We start from the raw sequence: 14,339 nt of genomic DNA, 5'->3' as shown, positions 1-14,339 counted from the left end.
AAAAAAAAAAAACCCCGCCACATGCAGGTTTCTGTCTGAAGTTTTGGGAATATTTTTAGTATTTGGGTGAAAAAGTTTACAGTTTTTTGATATTTTTGTTCGAGAAAGCATCTAGGACTTCAAAGGAAGGCTGTTGCAGTTGAGGAGTTAAAGATTTTCCTCCCTGACCCGTCTGCTGCTCTTTGGTCTGTATGTTCTGAAATTTTCACAGAACAACTGGATTCATACTGAAATTAAATTACACACAGATTTACTCATTTACTAAGGATCATTTGGAAATCAGAGTAAAGGTGCATGAATGCAAAAGCCTATCAAATTTTTAGATTTTATTTTGATAAAAAAAGAAATGTTCTTGCCCCTCGCAAATAATATGTTACTTAGCATAAAATCCAAATAAATACACCAAAGTTTATGCAAAAATTCAAGGGAATTAGCAGCTCTTAAGAACCTGTGTACTGAGACACTTTAGCAAAGCAGTTCCCACAGCGTCGGCGAATGTTTTTATTTTTTTAAGACCTCTAAGATTGTGTTTTGTCTTTTGTCCACTCACCCTCCCTTTCCCACCCATTCTTTATAAGCTCCAGATGCTCCCACCCACAGACAGTCGGCGAAGGACAAGGCCTGCGCTAAACCTTCATTACAAGCAACCACAGCGAGAGTGATACGCCACGACAGAAAGGGAATAGGAGGAGGCAAAGAGGAGGGCGGGGGATTAACGTGAAGCCAGAAATAAGCATGCACGTGTCAAAGGGAGTTATCAAAAAAAAAGTCAGCGGCGGTTGAAGCTGAATGAAAGTGCAGCTGCAAAAATACTGTATTTAAGCAGAGAAAGATGACAGAGTGAAATCTCCAAAGAAACTCTGAGCAGGTAGCAACAGGCAGAGGGGAGACTTTTCACAAAAACTGACGGCTGGATGACAAGATGTTCATTATCTGTCTGGGAAGAGGGTTTTTCTCTAACTAGTTTCGGGTCATAGCTTTTTTTTTTTTTTTTTTTTTTTGGAAATCACCTCTATGTTCTTAAAATATTCTTTTATATCTGCCAAGCTGTTTTATTGTTGGATCCACATAGGGTATTTGAGGTAAATTGTCTTTCAGACAGGCTGATGTTTCAAATATAAGTTGAATCATAAAACTAGTTCCTGTCTTGAGCTAACAACTTTTTTTTTTTTTGTTCATTTTGTGACAGATTTAGGTGAGAATTCAGTTGGTGATTTTATTTACTAAGGAAAAAAAGGCGATCCAAACTAACTAATGTCATAAAGTATAAGCGCTCTAGATTTAATACCAGATTGTGCAAATGTAATAAATGCAAATATTTCTACTGCATTGCTGTTTTTGTCCCTCTCTTCCTTGCAGAATAGTTTTAATTTTATCTCAGTTGGAAAGTTTTTGTCCTGCCGCAGTGTTTTTAATCAAACTTTTTGACCCGGCCGTCTTCAGATCTTCATTTTGTTTTGTTTGTTTTTTAGATGTGGACTTAGTGGTTGGCTTTGCTGCTGCCTTACCCAAATGCGCTTGGGCTTAAGGGTTGCAGGTTTTCCAGTGGTCTCTGACTGCACTGCGACCCCCATGAACCTGCGAGGTTCTTTCAGTTTAACGTCAGATGGAATACCTTTCAAAAAGCCCAACTTTTGCCCCATCAGTCTGGAGAAGTCAAGATGTATTTTGCAACAGAAAAGGGGGTTTCTGGTCAGCAGGTTTGACTTTATATGTAATTCAAAAAGGTGCTTTAGGTATTGCTCAGATTTTTGTGACCTGCATGAGTCTTTTATGACCTTTTAGAATAATGTTGGTCATAATTTGTCCATCCAGTCTTTAGAAGGTTATGCTCTCTCTATTTGCAGATAAAAGTCCTCGCTGTGAATTGCTGGATTTCCAAAGCACCAGCTATTGCTTTGTAACCCTTTACAGAATGAAAGATGTCGATTATTATTATTTTTTATGTCTTCTTGAATTGATTTATTCTGCTTAATGCTGTTGTCGGTGATTTTCTGCCGTCTGGTCTGGTTGTACTCAGACATGCTGTAGGTTTGAGTCGCTTTTTTCCCCTGAACAAAATAAATTATAATTTAAAAACTGATTTATATTTGTTCAGCTTTTTAAATCTTATATCACAATTAGTTTAATGCCTGAAAAATTTAAAGGTGACAGAAATAAAAAAACAAAAACAAACAGAAGATGCTGTTGTTGTACCACATGAGCGTTTGGTCGAAGAGCTTTGTGAGACTTGAAAATTAGTCAGTTTATTTACAAACGACTAAAAGTCAAGCTCTGAGTATTTATAGATGATTGTACTTTCTGATAAAAGATTACTCAAAGTACTGATGGTTTATCATGAAGCTGGTGTATTGCACTTTCTTTTTTCTATTTCTTGTTTTACTTTGCAACGGCAAATCATAACTTTATCCTCCTGTGAAAGGAGTTTGGACAGTAAAACAAACAAAACTGGAGTTTAAGTTGTCCAACCTGATTTTAAGCCCGAAGTAAGAATGCCGTCAGTGCACTTTCTTTCCATCTGTTGTTCTTAATCACAGTGAAGTGAGAAAATCAATGGGGCATGATTCATTGATTTTGGATCATTCTCCATTGTACTCAAGTATTTTGTGTTAAAACACTTTTCTTCTGTATATTGAGTGGATTCTTTTGTTTTGCTGTGACTGCTTATTTTTGCTCTGATCAGCCGTCGCTCTGCCTTTGCTTTTCCTTCTGTGCCAGTTGGTACGTAGTCTCCTGGTTCTCTTCATCAGCTGCATTTGGCTCTGGCTCTGCAGCTTACTTTGCACACTTTTCTACATTAGCCACCTCTAATACAGATTTCTGACCAAACGAACAACACTTGTAGGATATTACATTCGGCAAAGGTTCTTCCTAGATAATATCTTAACAAGCTGAGACAACTCTCAAACCAGGCTTCCTGCAGTTCTGGTAGCCGTGGCTGTTTTTGATACGGACCATATGGGCCGTTGCCCGGGGCACCATGAAAACCAGATAAAAAAATATTAACTTATCTGAACAAGTTTTCTATTGTTTTTATTCATGTGGAGTCAATGGAAACTTGGCACTCCCATGTGTCGAGTCCCCTTTGCTGCTGAAAACAGAAACAGTGACTTGTTTGGACAAAACCGTGCAGCATTTGATCCCGCCACAGAATCTCAAATAAGTTTATGCAAAGATTTGCTCGTCTCTCCAGGTGTGTTACCGACAGATGACAGAAATGCAGCAGAAAATAAAACAGAAAACAAAAATTAGGTTCTTCAAAGCAAAATGACTGTACAGGTGAGGTAGAGATCAAGGTAAACCTTGATCTTTTTGAGGAGATGTGGGAAAAGTGCAGGACAAGCTGTAATTTCATCCTGGCGTCACAAGCGACACATGTTGCTGCACACTTTCTGTCAACTGGCTGAAATGTGCCACCTTTTACATTCGGAGAAACACAAATTTAGTAGTCAGGAAATGTTTCTAGTCTCATAAAAACACAGACAGCATGGGAAACCAAAGAAGCCCCAATCATGACTGTTTTAAAACCGCAAGGGAAAGGTACAACTGTGCAGCACATCTATAAAGCAACAGGCTGCAGGATTATTGTGTTTTGTGGCTTGCAAAGAGGACCCAAGTATCAGCAGGAGAACAGCAGATTTGAGATGAAGATGAAGATTAATTTAGTGATCAAACAGAAAACAATTTACAAACAGAGACAGGACACAAGAGAGACAGAACCCGGCAGGGGGCACTGGACGTCCAGGAGCTTAAATACTCTGCAGGTGTGACTGTGGTATAGAGACCAGCTGGAAACAATAAACAGGATGCAGAGCAACTGGGGAGACTCTAATAAAATAAAAAGGACTGCGGGGAATTAATTTCCCAAAGGGAGCAGAGCCAATACCAAAAAAGGAACTAGAAGACCAAAGCAGATTCTTCAGAAATAATCCAAAGAAAACCACACAGAGATAAACTACAAAACTCAGTACAAAACGAGACGCTGGAAAACGTGAAAATAATCTAAACAAAGAGCTGCTGAAACACATAAGCTGATCCAGTCTGGCCAAACGCAATAAATCTGGAATTTTGATGTGGTGATATTCGTTTGTCAGATTAAAAGTACCTTTTGAAAATAACCTTTAAGCAGGTATTAGACATCCTTTTCATTAAGCTCACATTTGTGAATTAAAAATGTTTTTTTGTCTAATATTCTAATCTTATCTGCCATGTTTTCATTAGTGAAAACTCACCGAATTTGAAAACATCTGTCTGTGTGTAATTAATCTAAATAACGTGTTTCACTTAGTGAATTAAGTTGAAATAAATCAACTTAATATTATTGCATAGTATATTATTTTTTAGACTGGTAGTAATCAGTATATCAATTCACCACCACAATTAGATCACATGAAACGTTTTAAGTTCTGTATCCTGATTTGTTATTGACCATCGCTGCTGGAGAAACGTACATATTGACAAAAGCTGAATCCTAAATTTAATCAAAATACTCGTTTCCTTTTTTTTTTCTTTTTTTTTGTAGTTCATGAAACTCAGCTTTTAGCAACACCAGACCACTGCAGCCCAAGGTTCTTCCATTTCGTTCAGGTTCTTGATAACCCCCAGAAACAGGAACATCCACAGTAATTAGCTTTTGGCAAATGTCTCATGGTGTCTGTTTCAAACGGATAATAACCCGCAGACGTAAAGAAACGAGGCTCGGTTGTGTTTTTAAAGCGCAGACGTTTCTATCTGCAATTATCTGCATGTAATGAGCAGAGAAAACAATAGCAGTCTGTAATGTTCTTTCTTTTTGACAAACAAATGACACATTCACTTCTGAGCTCTGCGTGTGTCAGCAGGCAGATTTATCACCTACCCAGGCTTGTTTTATCTGCAATCCAACTAATGTCAGTGCAAACAAAGGGCTGCATAAGGCTGTGAGTGCATAAAGTGAAGTATTTGCTTTTCCCAGTTAAATAAATACAACTAGGCAAATATAATTAACATTAACTGTATAACATTATAGATATATGTGTGTAGGATAAGGGCTAATCACTTTGTAGGATTTAATTAGAACTAGAACAGAAGTATTTTTGCAAAATCTCACCCTGTCCAAGTCATGCTTATTACAAAGGGCTTAAAATCATAAAGGATAACCAGAAAACCAGACAGTTGGCTCTAAATGGCCCAGACGTTGCCAGTAAAAGTCATATTGAATTGCTTTTAAGAACAGAAATCTGGATTAAACCTATTTTCATCACGGTTTCCTCCTTCTGCACCGTGGCTGCTGAAGGAATGTAAATACGAGGGGAGATCAGTTTTCTGCAGCCTCACCGAGTCTTTCCTCAATCACGAAGTTCTGTCGGAGCCGGTGCACCAACCACCGAGCAGCAGCAGCTCTCAACGCGAAATCCAACACTTTAAACAACATTCCTCCATTGTGGCAGTCGACAGATCGTGTTTATCTTTCAGTTATATTCATGCTGCGACTTATAACCCCACAAATGAATTGTCTGACTCCTAACAGAGCGTCTTTCCTCACAGCCGCCCGGAGGCTTCGGCCTCCCCGCCTTCGAAAGGCAGCTGGGTGATTCATCTGAGGGAAATGTGACCTAATGTCGTCGCTGCGCTCTCAACAGATGCCGTTGACGTTGCACGTGAAAGTAACGCACACAGGTAGGTTTTGTAGCGCCACGGACGAGGATGTGGCGTCCGCACTCCCATCAGCGTGGGGTCTGTGTAGCTCACAGGGTCCGAGCAGCGAGGGGACGAGAGGCCGGGAAAGGCGACGCTTTTCAAGACACGTCGCCGGCATCCGGAACATCTGTGACAAGTGTGCCATTTGCTTCCTTACGACACTTTGCTAATTTCCAGCTTATGACACTCAGAAGGTGAAAGGCAATGTGGCCAAATAATACCCAGCTAGAGAGTGGCAGCTGACAGCTGGAGCGGCGGCCCAGGCGACCCTGAGGTGGGAACTGTCCACATGCAGACAGGTTCATTGCTGGAAAGCGTCGGCTCATCCCCAGGATGATGCATAACACCTTCAGACTACCGGACCTACAAATCCTGTCTTAGTTTATCCACAGTGTGTTTAATATTATGTTGATAATTAAGAATGAGGCTGGATTTCAGATTAAAGTGTATACAAACTGTATGAAGAAAATGAAACTAATACGAATGTACCACTTATACAAGAAATAGTAATTTTAAAGAACATTTTCCGGAAAAAAAAAAAATACTAAGAAACATTACAATGACAAGAAGTTAAAAAATATATTAACAGACTAATAAATATATAAACTAAGAAATGTCATCAAGTTTTATTTCTTATCTAAATTAAAATATTTTCTTAAACTAGTGAAGGAATGTATTAATGAATAGACAGATTCAAGTAAATAAATAAACAGATAAATTAATAAATGGTGGAAAATAAAAAGTAATTCAAATAAACCAATCAATAAATTGTTGAAATCGCATAATAATGTAAAAGACATAAATCTGTAAAACAATAAATAAATCAAACATCCCCTTGTGAAAGTAAATACACCTGTATGCAGTTTTTGTCTCATTACTTTACAACTTGTATTTAAATGTGTGTTTTATGTATCCAAATTGTATATGATGCACCTTGTATATTATAAGTTTGTGAAGTGAATTAAGAAAAAACAAACAGAGAAATATGAAGACGGAGCCTAAATGTAAAGATATTCTTGAGAAAAACCTGCTTTAGTCTGTCAGTGATTTGAGACTGGGGCGTAGGTTCACCTTCTGCAGGAGCATAAAGCAACACGCAAGTGGTTTAAGAGGAAATGCATACATAAATGTATTGGAATGGCCTAGCCAAAGCCCAGACCACAATCCAATTGAGAAGCTGGTGAGACTAAATGGTTGCTCTCCACCAGTAGAAACTACCTAACTTGAAGAAGCTGCAGCTGTAATTTCTGCAAATGACAGCTGAAATTAGGGGAGGGCGTATAGTTAGGCACACTGACGTTTCCTGATTTTTTGTCCTATTTGTTGTTTGTGTCACAATACAAAGCAAATTAAATGCTTAAACTCGCAGGCATGTGATGTGAAATGGTGCAAATTCTATAATAATCCATTTTAATTCTCGGTTGTGAGGCAGCAAAACACAAAAAAATGCCTTTCGCAAGGCACTATAAATACAAAATAACTATCTACAATAAATAAATTCCAAAATTCTTAAATAAATAAATACATATATTATAAATGGTGGAAAAAATAAAAAAATAATTACTAAAAATGAACAAATCAGTTCCTGAATGAACAAACAAATGAGCAAACAAATAACTGAGAGATACGTGTCGTTATTTAAGAAAAAAATAAGAAAATCCAGACTAGCAGCAAAGATTTGTCTGTCCTGAGCACAAGATCTAATTAAATTTAATGTTTCTTCATCGTCAGTGAATTAAATAAACCGTTTTTATTAAATACTTCACGTCAAAACTCGATCCTCCAGATTGATTGCATATCGATCATCATTCTAAATTTAAAGTGGCAGCGTATTTGTCACGTGTTTTGTACGCCTACATTGTTCAACACGAACCTGAATAGAAACTATTGTATTCCTTTCCTCACCTCATTTTAAAATCAATTCTGTGATGCGCGACGGTTCCCTCAAATGAACCGTGAGCCCGTCCCCAACATCGGATCAGAGCCAGGCTTCAGCCTCTGCTCTTTCCAAACTCTGACCTTATCCGTCTTTAGGCGGTAAAATGACTCTTGGGCTTTGGGCTGTTGGGCTCTTGCCGCTTGACCCACTTACTGTCGTTATTCAGTTCATGAGCAGATGTCCTGACAATTTCCCTTAGAGTTCACTTGTGTAGCTCAGGACCCATCGTTGCATGAACACCAGCAGACTGCGCCGGCCCAGATGCAGGACACAATGGACCCAAAGCACAGAACCACCACCAGCATGTTTTACAGATCATTTCTAATGTTACGCTTTTGATCCAAAAAATCTGACTCGATTTCATCTGTTCCGTGAAAAAAGATAAAAAAATGTTTTTTAAAAAATCATGTGACATCCATCTGATCTATACCAGAGTTAGGAGAAGCAATAAATCGCCTGTCAGCGCACACATGTATCCTCTGAGTCGCTGTTGTTCGGTTCTCTTCTGAAGCCTGGCCCGAGAATGATCTATGCAGGTCGACCGCATAGATCATTCTATGCTGGAAAAGATTAAAGATGGTCTCGAATCCTCTCAACATGTTAAGAATCTGTGATCGCTGCAGCTCTGACTACTTCTTCCAGCCCGTTCAGCGTCCACAACTTATACTCTAAAGTCTCTGGATATGAAACAAATCCGATTCTTCCAAATGCAAGTTTGCATTCTCTTCTTACATTTTATGTCCATCATGATTAATAAAAACATCTGATTCTAGCTTCTCTTTCACTTTATGTATTCATTCATGTACTTCCCCTTGACTTTCTATAAGCAAATCCTGAGTTATTTTTTTATGCATTTTGTGTTTTGATGATTTTTTGTTTATTATTATTACTCTTACACTTGATGAACACATTATGGTATTTTATGCCCCTTTGATGCACTGGAGTAAAACAAAAGCCTCACTGTGTGTAAAACAAGTCAGCTGTGCCCTACTAAACTTTGTGCTGTATTTGGCAGTTGTGGAGATGATAATAAAGATCCTTTGAGAATTAAATCTTCCTCTCGGTTGCATAAAAATAAAATAAAAAGTATACAAAAAGGATTCTTACTGCTAAAGGTCTCATAAAGATGAAAATAAGAGTCTCTAATTTATCCTTTGTGGGATTTTTGCACGCGAATTTCAGTGCATTCTTCTAGGAGATTACTGATATTTGTTTGGCGTTTTCGTTGCCTGCACCCGTTTGAACAGAATCGAACATCATTAACTTTGAAATGCACAACACAAGTTTCAGTAATTGCACATGTCAGGGAGCATCATTGCGCCTCTGCTCACCCACGATGGGAAACACCGGAGGGCATCAGGTGCGCTCCCAGCGCGGGCTCCTTCCTGTTAATGCGTCGTGTTAATCCAGTGTGAGCACACAGTCTCCCACACACATCCAGCACTCCAGAGCCCGGCCATGTGGCTTCCCATCAACAGTGCACCAGCACTCGCACTTGCAGCGCGTGAGGATGACAAATCCAAAGTCGCACCTTCCCCATTTATGCCGCACGCAAAAGGAGAAGACGCAACGCTCCTGCGGCTGCGGGTGCAAGAAACGGAGGCAAAATGTCGCGCCTGTGCTGTGCAGAAGAATTCAAATCTCTTGAACGTTTTCACATTTTGTCAGCACGAGCGTCACTGTGTTTTAGCGGGATCGTATGTGATAGACTAACATGGAGTAGTATTTGTAAAGTGAGAGGAAGAAACTGAAACACTGCTGCGGCTCCAGTTGTGGATCTTTCTGAGGTTTGGTTCTGAAGCCATTCTAATATATCGTGATGTTTCAATCGAATTCACTCCCTTGAAGCTCCGTCTGCAGGTTTAGCACTGTTGTTATCCTGGAAGGTGAACCTCTTCTTCACAGTCATTTTGAGCTTTTAACACTTTTCCCTTCATTTTTTTTATCATCTTCCAGCTGACCAACTTAATAATAACCTTTATTTAACCATGTTTGTCCCACTGAGATCAAAAAATCTCTTTTGCAAGAGAGACATCACCAAGACCAACAGCAGGAGAGCTTCTCCTCTACATGATGCTGCCACCACAGTGTTCAATCATAAGGACGAGTGTTTGGGGTGACCTTCAGTATTAATTTTCCATCACACATATTCGATCTCATCTGACCTCAGCACCTTCTCCAATGGCTTTTGACAAACAGCAAATGGGATTTCTTATAGTTTTCTTTCAACGGTGGCTTTATTATTGCTTGTCGTTCATAAAAAATGGATATGAGGAGTGCATGACTAGAAGTTTTCCTGTCCTGAGATTTTTTCCATCTGAACTGTGGATCTCTGCAGCTCCTCCAGAGTCAGTTTTCAAAGTGGGAGTCGTGCCAACCAGAAGCAAACTGTTTGGGGGCCTGGTATGGAAAAGTTTGAACCCATGTTCTAACTCATTTTATCGGGGTGAACAGGGCTGAATATGAAGCACATTTCTCCACTCACATTCTAGTCCATAACGGAACTTTAAACTACTCCGCTTTTTGTATCGGGATTCCTTAAAACACAGAGAAGTTTGAAGTTGCAACATCAAATGTGCAACGATTCAAGGGCTGTGGGGATCTTTGCGAAGAAATGTTTAACACAGAAACACACAGAGAGCAGAAAGAACAGCAACCTGTATCAAACGACCGAATCAAAGTGTGCAACAGCGGCTCATCCTCATGATACTTGACGGTTCAGCCTGCGTGGATTTATAGAGACGGTCATGCTATTGGGTTAATACTGTATTATGTTAGAACCCCCCACTTCTATTCCACATAAAAGAGTCAGTGGGCCAGTGATTCTGCGCAGCCTCTCCCCTCGCTGTTATTCTGTCTCAACTAAGTCCAAGCCATCTGTTACAAACACGGCTCAAATCCGGTGCCGTGAGTCTGACATATACGTTTCCCCCTGCAGACACACACACACACCCACGCACACACACACTGACTCAGACTCCTAGAGCCAGATGAGCGTGAACAGGTGCAGCTCCCTCCAACGTACAGCCATATAACCTTTGGAAAATAAATTGCTCGCTGACTGCCGACACGCTCTCCGGTGTTGGGGACGAGACGTAGAGAGATAGTTGATAATTACTATGCGCGCACTTGAGCATTCGCCACTTATGTGCAACGTTAAGGTGGTTTTGAGTCACCAAATGATCGCAGGCATGCTTTTCTTGAGTCGGCCCACTCTGCTCGCCTCTGATAGACCACTTCAAGGATGCAGTCTCACTTAGCTGTCCATCAATTTCATGCACACGCGAACACACACTCACTCCACTCGTCCACTTTTAAAGACTCCTAATGCTCCCATTTAGTGAGCGCAGCAGTTTGAGTCGTGGACAAAAACATCCTCTGGTGAAAGAGGAGTCCTGGAGGGGGGGAGACAGGGGTCTCGGGTTGTCACATCTGAGAGATCATGAGTGACAGGAAGGAGGGAGGGGTGTGGTGGGGGCTTATTGGACGGGGGTGGCTTGGTGTGCCCAAAGGCAAAAAAAATGGATTATGCAACGCATTATTCACTTGTTCCCCCCACCTCGACTTATTTCCATATCCTTTTGTTGTGGGAGCTTGATGGGACCCGGTGCTGCGCCGGGGCACCTGCACCTCCACGCCAACAAAGTCCAGTCTGATCTGCTGCCACTTTAACATATCTGCGCGTGCATATTCACAGAGTGGCGCAAACACACAAGGGGGGGTAAAAATAATAATAATAATAATAAAGGTGGTAATTATTAAGAGCTGCAGGTGCGGCAGCACCGAGCTCCCACGTGGCATAGTTTCACACACTGTCAAAGTCTCCTAGATATCATCATAACTGCGGAAGCCCGACAATGCTGATTACAAGCTCCTGACGAGAGGGTCTGTGCTGCTTCGGCAACAAGAATCTGGAGGGGGAGAGGAAAAGTTTATCTCTTACCTTCCTCAGCTGAATTGGGCTGGAAAAAAAGGCAGAGAGACAGAAAGACACTCCACATCTCCACTCCAGAATGACACTGACAGACAGAGAGGAAGGGAGAGGAGCAGGAAAAACAGAGACAGAGGGAGATGGAGTGTGTGACAGAGAGGGAGGAGGAGGAGGAGGGGGAGGAGTCTGTTTGCTCCTTTTTTTTCCCTGGGAGAAAGAGGGAGGGAGAGAAGATGGAGGGAGAGTGGTGGTGGTGGTGGATGAATGGAGGAAGGAGGGAGTAAAGAAAATATTTACAGAGCGGCAAAACATTGCTGTAAGATGGGGGAGTGGGGGGGTGGGAAGGGGGAGGCATAGATGAAGACATCAGAAAGAGGGAGAGGAGCGCAGTGAAAGTTATGTTCCCCCTGTCTGCCAGACAGAGGAGACGAATACAAGTTTGTCCGGTCTTTACAAACCGCTGTCATGACATGTTTAAGGTCCATTCCAGCTGGCTCCTCCAGTGCCGCCCGGAAAGCCGCGGCATCCCTCGCATGTCTGGACTCTGCGCTAACTTGCATTTTTAAAGCTGTGGCATGTGGGAGTTCAACTCTTCTTTTATTTACTTTTCTATTTTTGTGTGTGTTGATGTCGGTTTGGTGAAAAAAGAAAAACAATGAGCATAATTCAGAAATCATTTTGGATGCTCTCCATGTACTTTTGGTGGTTTCTCTCTTCCTAACAACCCCCGCTGTTTATTCCTCTCAGACACACTCCTCGCCTCTCAAGACAGATCACCCAGACAGCGTGCACTAACAACCACACACACACACACACACGCACGCACACACACCCCCAGAGCATAATACACCTGCTGGTCTCTGCACGCCCCTCACTGGACAATCTGCAGAACTGCAGCATTTTGCTGGGTTTTCATGCTCCAGTTCGTGTGATCAGTCAGACCGCCGCGGCCTCTGACATTGAAAATGCAGCTCGTTGGTTTGACACAGTTACATGGCCCGGTCCCCAGCCAGCCAGGGGGGTCTGAGCCCAAAGCTACGTGATCCAAGGGGGCAGAAGACCTGAAAGCAAAGAGGGGAAAGAATTGTAGCAATCAGAACCGCTGCTACACACAAAAGCTTTATTTTATTCCATTCTGTTTAAGGTTTCCCTAAACATGACCGAATCGACACAATACTACAAAAATAATGATAACCATAATTGTTTTATGTTGTTGTTGTTTTGTTAATTACAAATGTTAAAATGATTACAAAAAAATTTTATTCATGCCTTTGTGTTCCTTTAAATCTCACTTCTGTGTTGAGGTTTTATTTTAGATTTGATTTGCTCTTTTCTGGATTATTTTTTTTTGTCCTAATTATGCTTCTCTGGTGTTTTAATATGTTCCTCTAATTTTATTATGTGTCCCCTACGTGTAATTAAATCCACAAAACAGTTATACAAATTTATATAAATAAAGGCAAACAAATGAAAACAAAAATATAAAGTACAAGTTGAAAAAGAGAGACAGAAAAGAAAAGCCAGAGAGCAAAGAGAGTTAACAGATTGTGTGATCGGCGGCTAACATGACATTAGCTTCCAACACAGCTTAAACCTGCTGTAGGTAACAATGTTTTTTCACATACTTTTTAAAACTGTCACTATATATAAGACAGATAATCTGTGATTTTATTTTTTTTAGCTCCTCTGTCTTCTCTCTGTAGTCCCAATGCCATCTGCAGAAACACACCACTGAGTCAGAAACAACCAATCAGAGCTGAGGAGGAAGACTAAGACCCTCCTCCTGGCTCTGATTGGTTGTTTCTGTGGAGCAGTTCTTTAAATGCAGATGGAAACAGTTGCATTAGAAGAAGCTCGATCTTTTTTTTCCCACAGATTATCTGTCTCATACCATACTGTCACAACATAGTGATATATAATAAACAGGATGAGATGCAGCAGCATAGCCATGCTAAAACATCAAAATAAGGGAAAGAGGCTTGCCTCGGTCATGAGACACCACTACTGGACTACTGAAGGTTGGAAGAAGGTTTATGGAATGGTGAATCAAAATCTGAAATCTTCATTTCATCACACAGAAACTTTGCACCCCGTCAAGTAGGCAAAAGGTCGGCTCCAGTGTGTGTGGCGTCAACTGTCCAACATGGAAGAGGAAGTGTGATGATCTGGGGCTGTTTTGCTGGATCCACTTGTAGTGAGAGGTGTCATGAACAAAAATGGCTACCCAAGCCCTCCGCAGCACCAGGCAGTACCCTGTGCCACGCGTCCAGTTGGTCAAGGATTCATCCTTCAGCAAGATAATTAACCAAAACATAAGTCCAAGCTATGCCAGAACGACTTCAGGAAAATTTAACAAGATGCTAAGTTTGAAAGCATGACTTAGACAACGTCAAGCTGGTTCGGGATGAACTGGACAGAAGAGAGAAAGCAAAGCAGCACACAAGTGCCACATGTTTATGGGAACGTCTGCAACAGATATGGGAATAACTTACTGAAGAGTATGTGATTTCTGTTGCAGAAAGAACGCCACGGGTGTGTTCAGCTGGTTAATCTGCCGAAGGCGGCTGCTTTAGAGGGTCAAAATCTTAGAATAAATTATGATCTACAAGTGAATTCCTGTTTTAACTCCAATTACATATTTGAACGTTTTCACTTCAGAGTGCGACGAGACATTAAACTGCATAATTTCCAATAACAAACTTGAAAAACTGGGGTGATTTAAAACTTTTGACTGGTGGTATAATATTCTTCTGGCTATTTTACCTCTTTCTGTTTTTTTCATGAAAAAAA

At 40.8% G+C, this 14,339-nt stretch overlaps 1 protein-coding gene across 1 annotated transcript in view; it reads right to left on the bottom strand.

The window, feature by feature from the left end:
* ephb6 (eph receptor B6) overlaps positions 1 to 11,693 on the bottom strand; it is a 59,308-nt gene extending 47,615 nt beyond the window's left edge. Inside the window, exon 1 of the mRNA XM_007550076.2 lies at positions 11,562 to 11,693. Coding sequence (XP_007550138.1) covers positions 11,562 to 11,619 — 58 coding nt within the window. The 5' untranslated portion in view covers positions 11,620 to 11,693. The remainder of the gene's footprint in view (positions 1 to 11,561) is intronic.
* Between the last annotated feature and the right edge of the window lie 2,646 nt (positions 11,694 to 14,339).

This window comes from Poecilia formosa, unplaced genomic scaffold (assembly GCF_000485575.1).
Source record: "Poecilia formosa unplaced genomic scaffold, Poecilia_formosa-5.1.2 Scaffold34, whole genome shotgun sequence".
NCBI classification, from domain to species: Eukaryota; Metazoa; Chordata; class Actinopteri; order Cyprinodontiformes; family Poeciliidae; genus Poecilia; species Poecilia formosa.
This window is presented reverse-complemented; position numbering and strand designations above follow the sequence as displayed.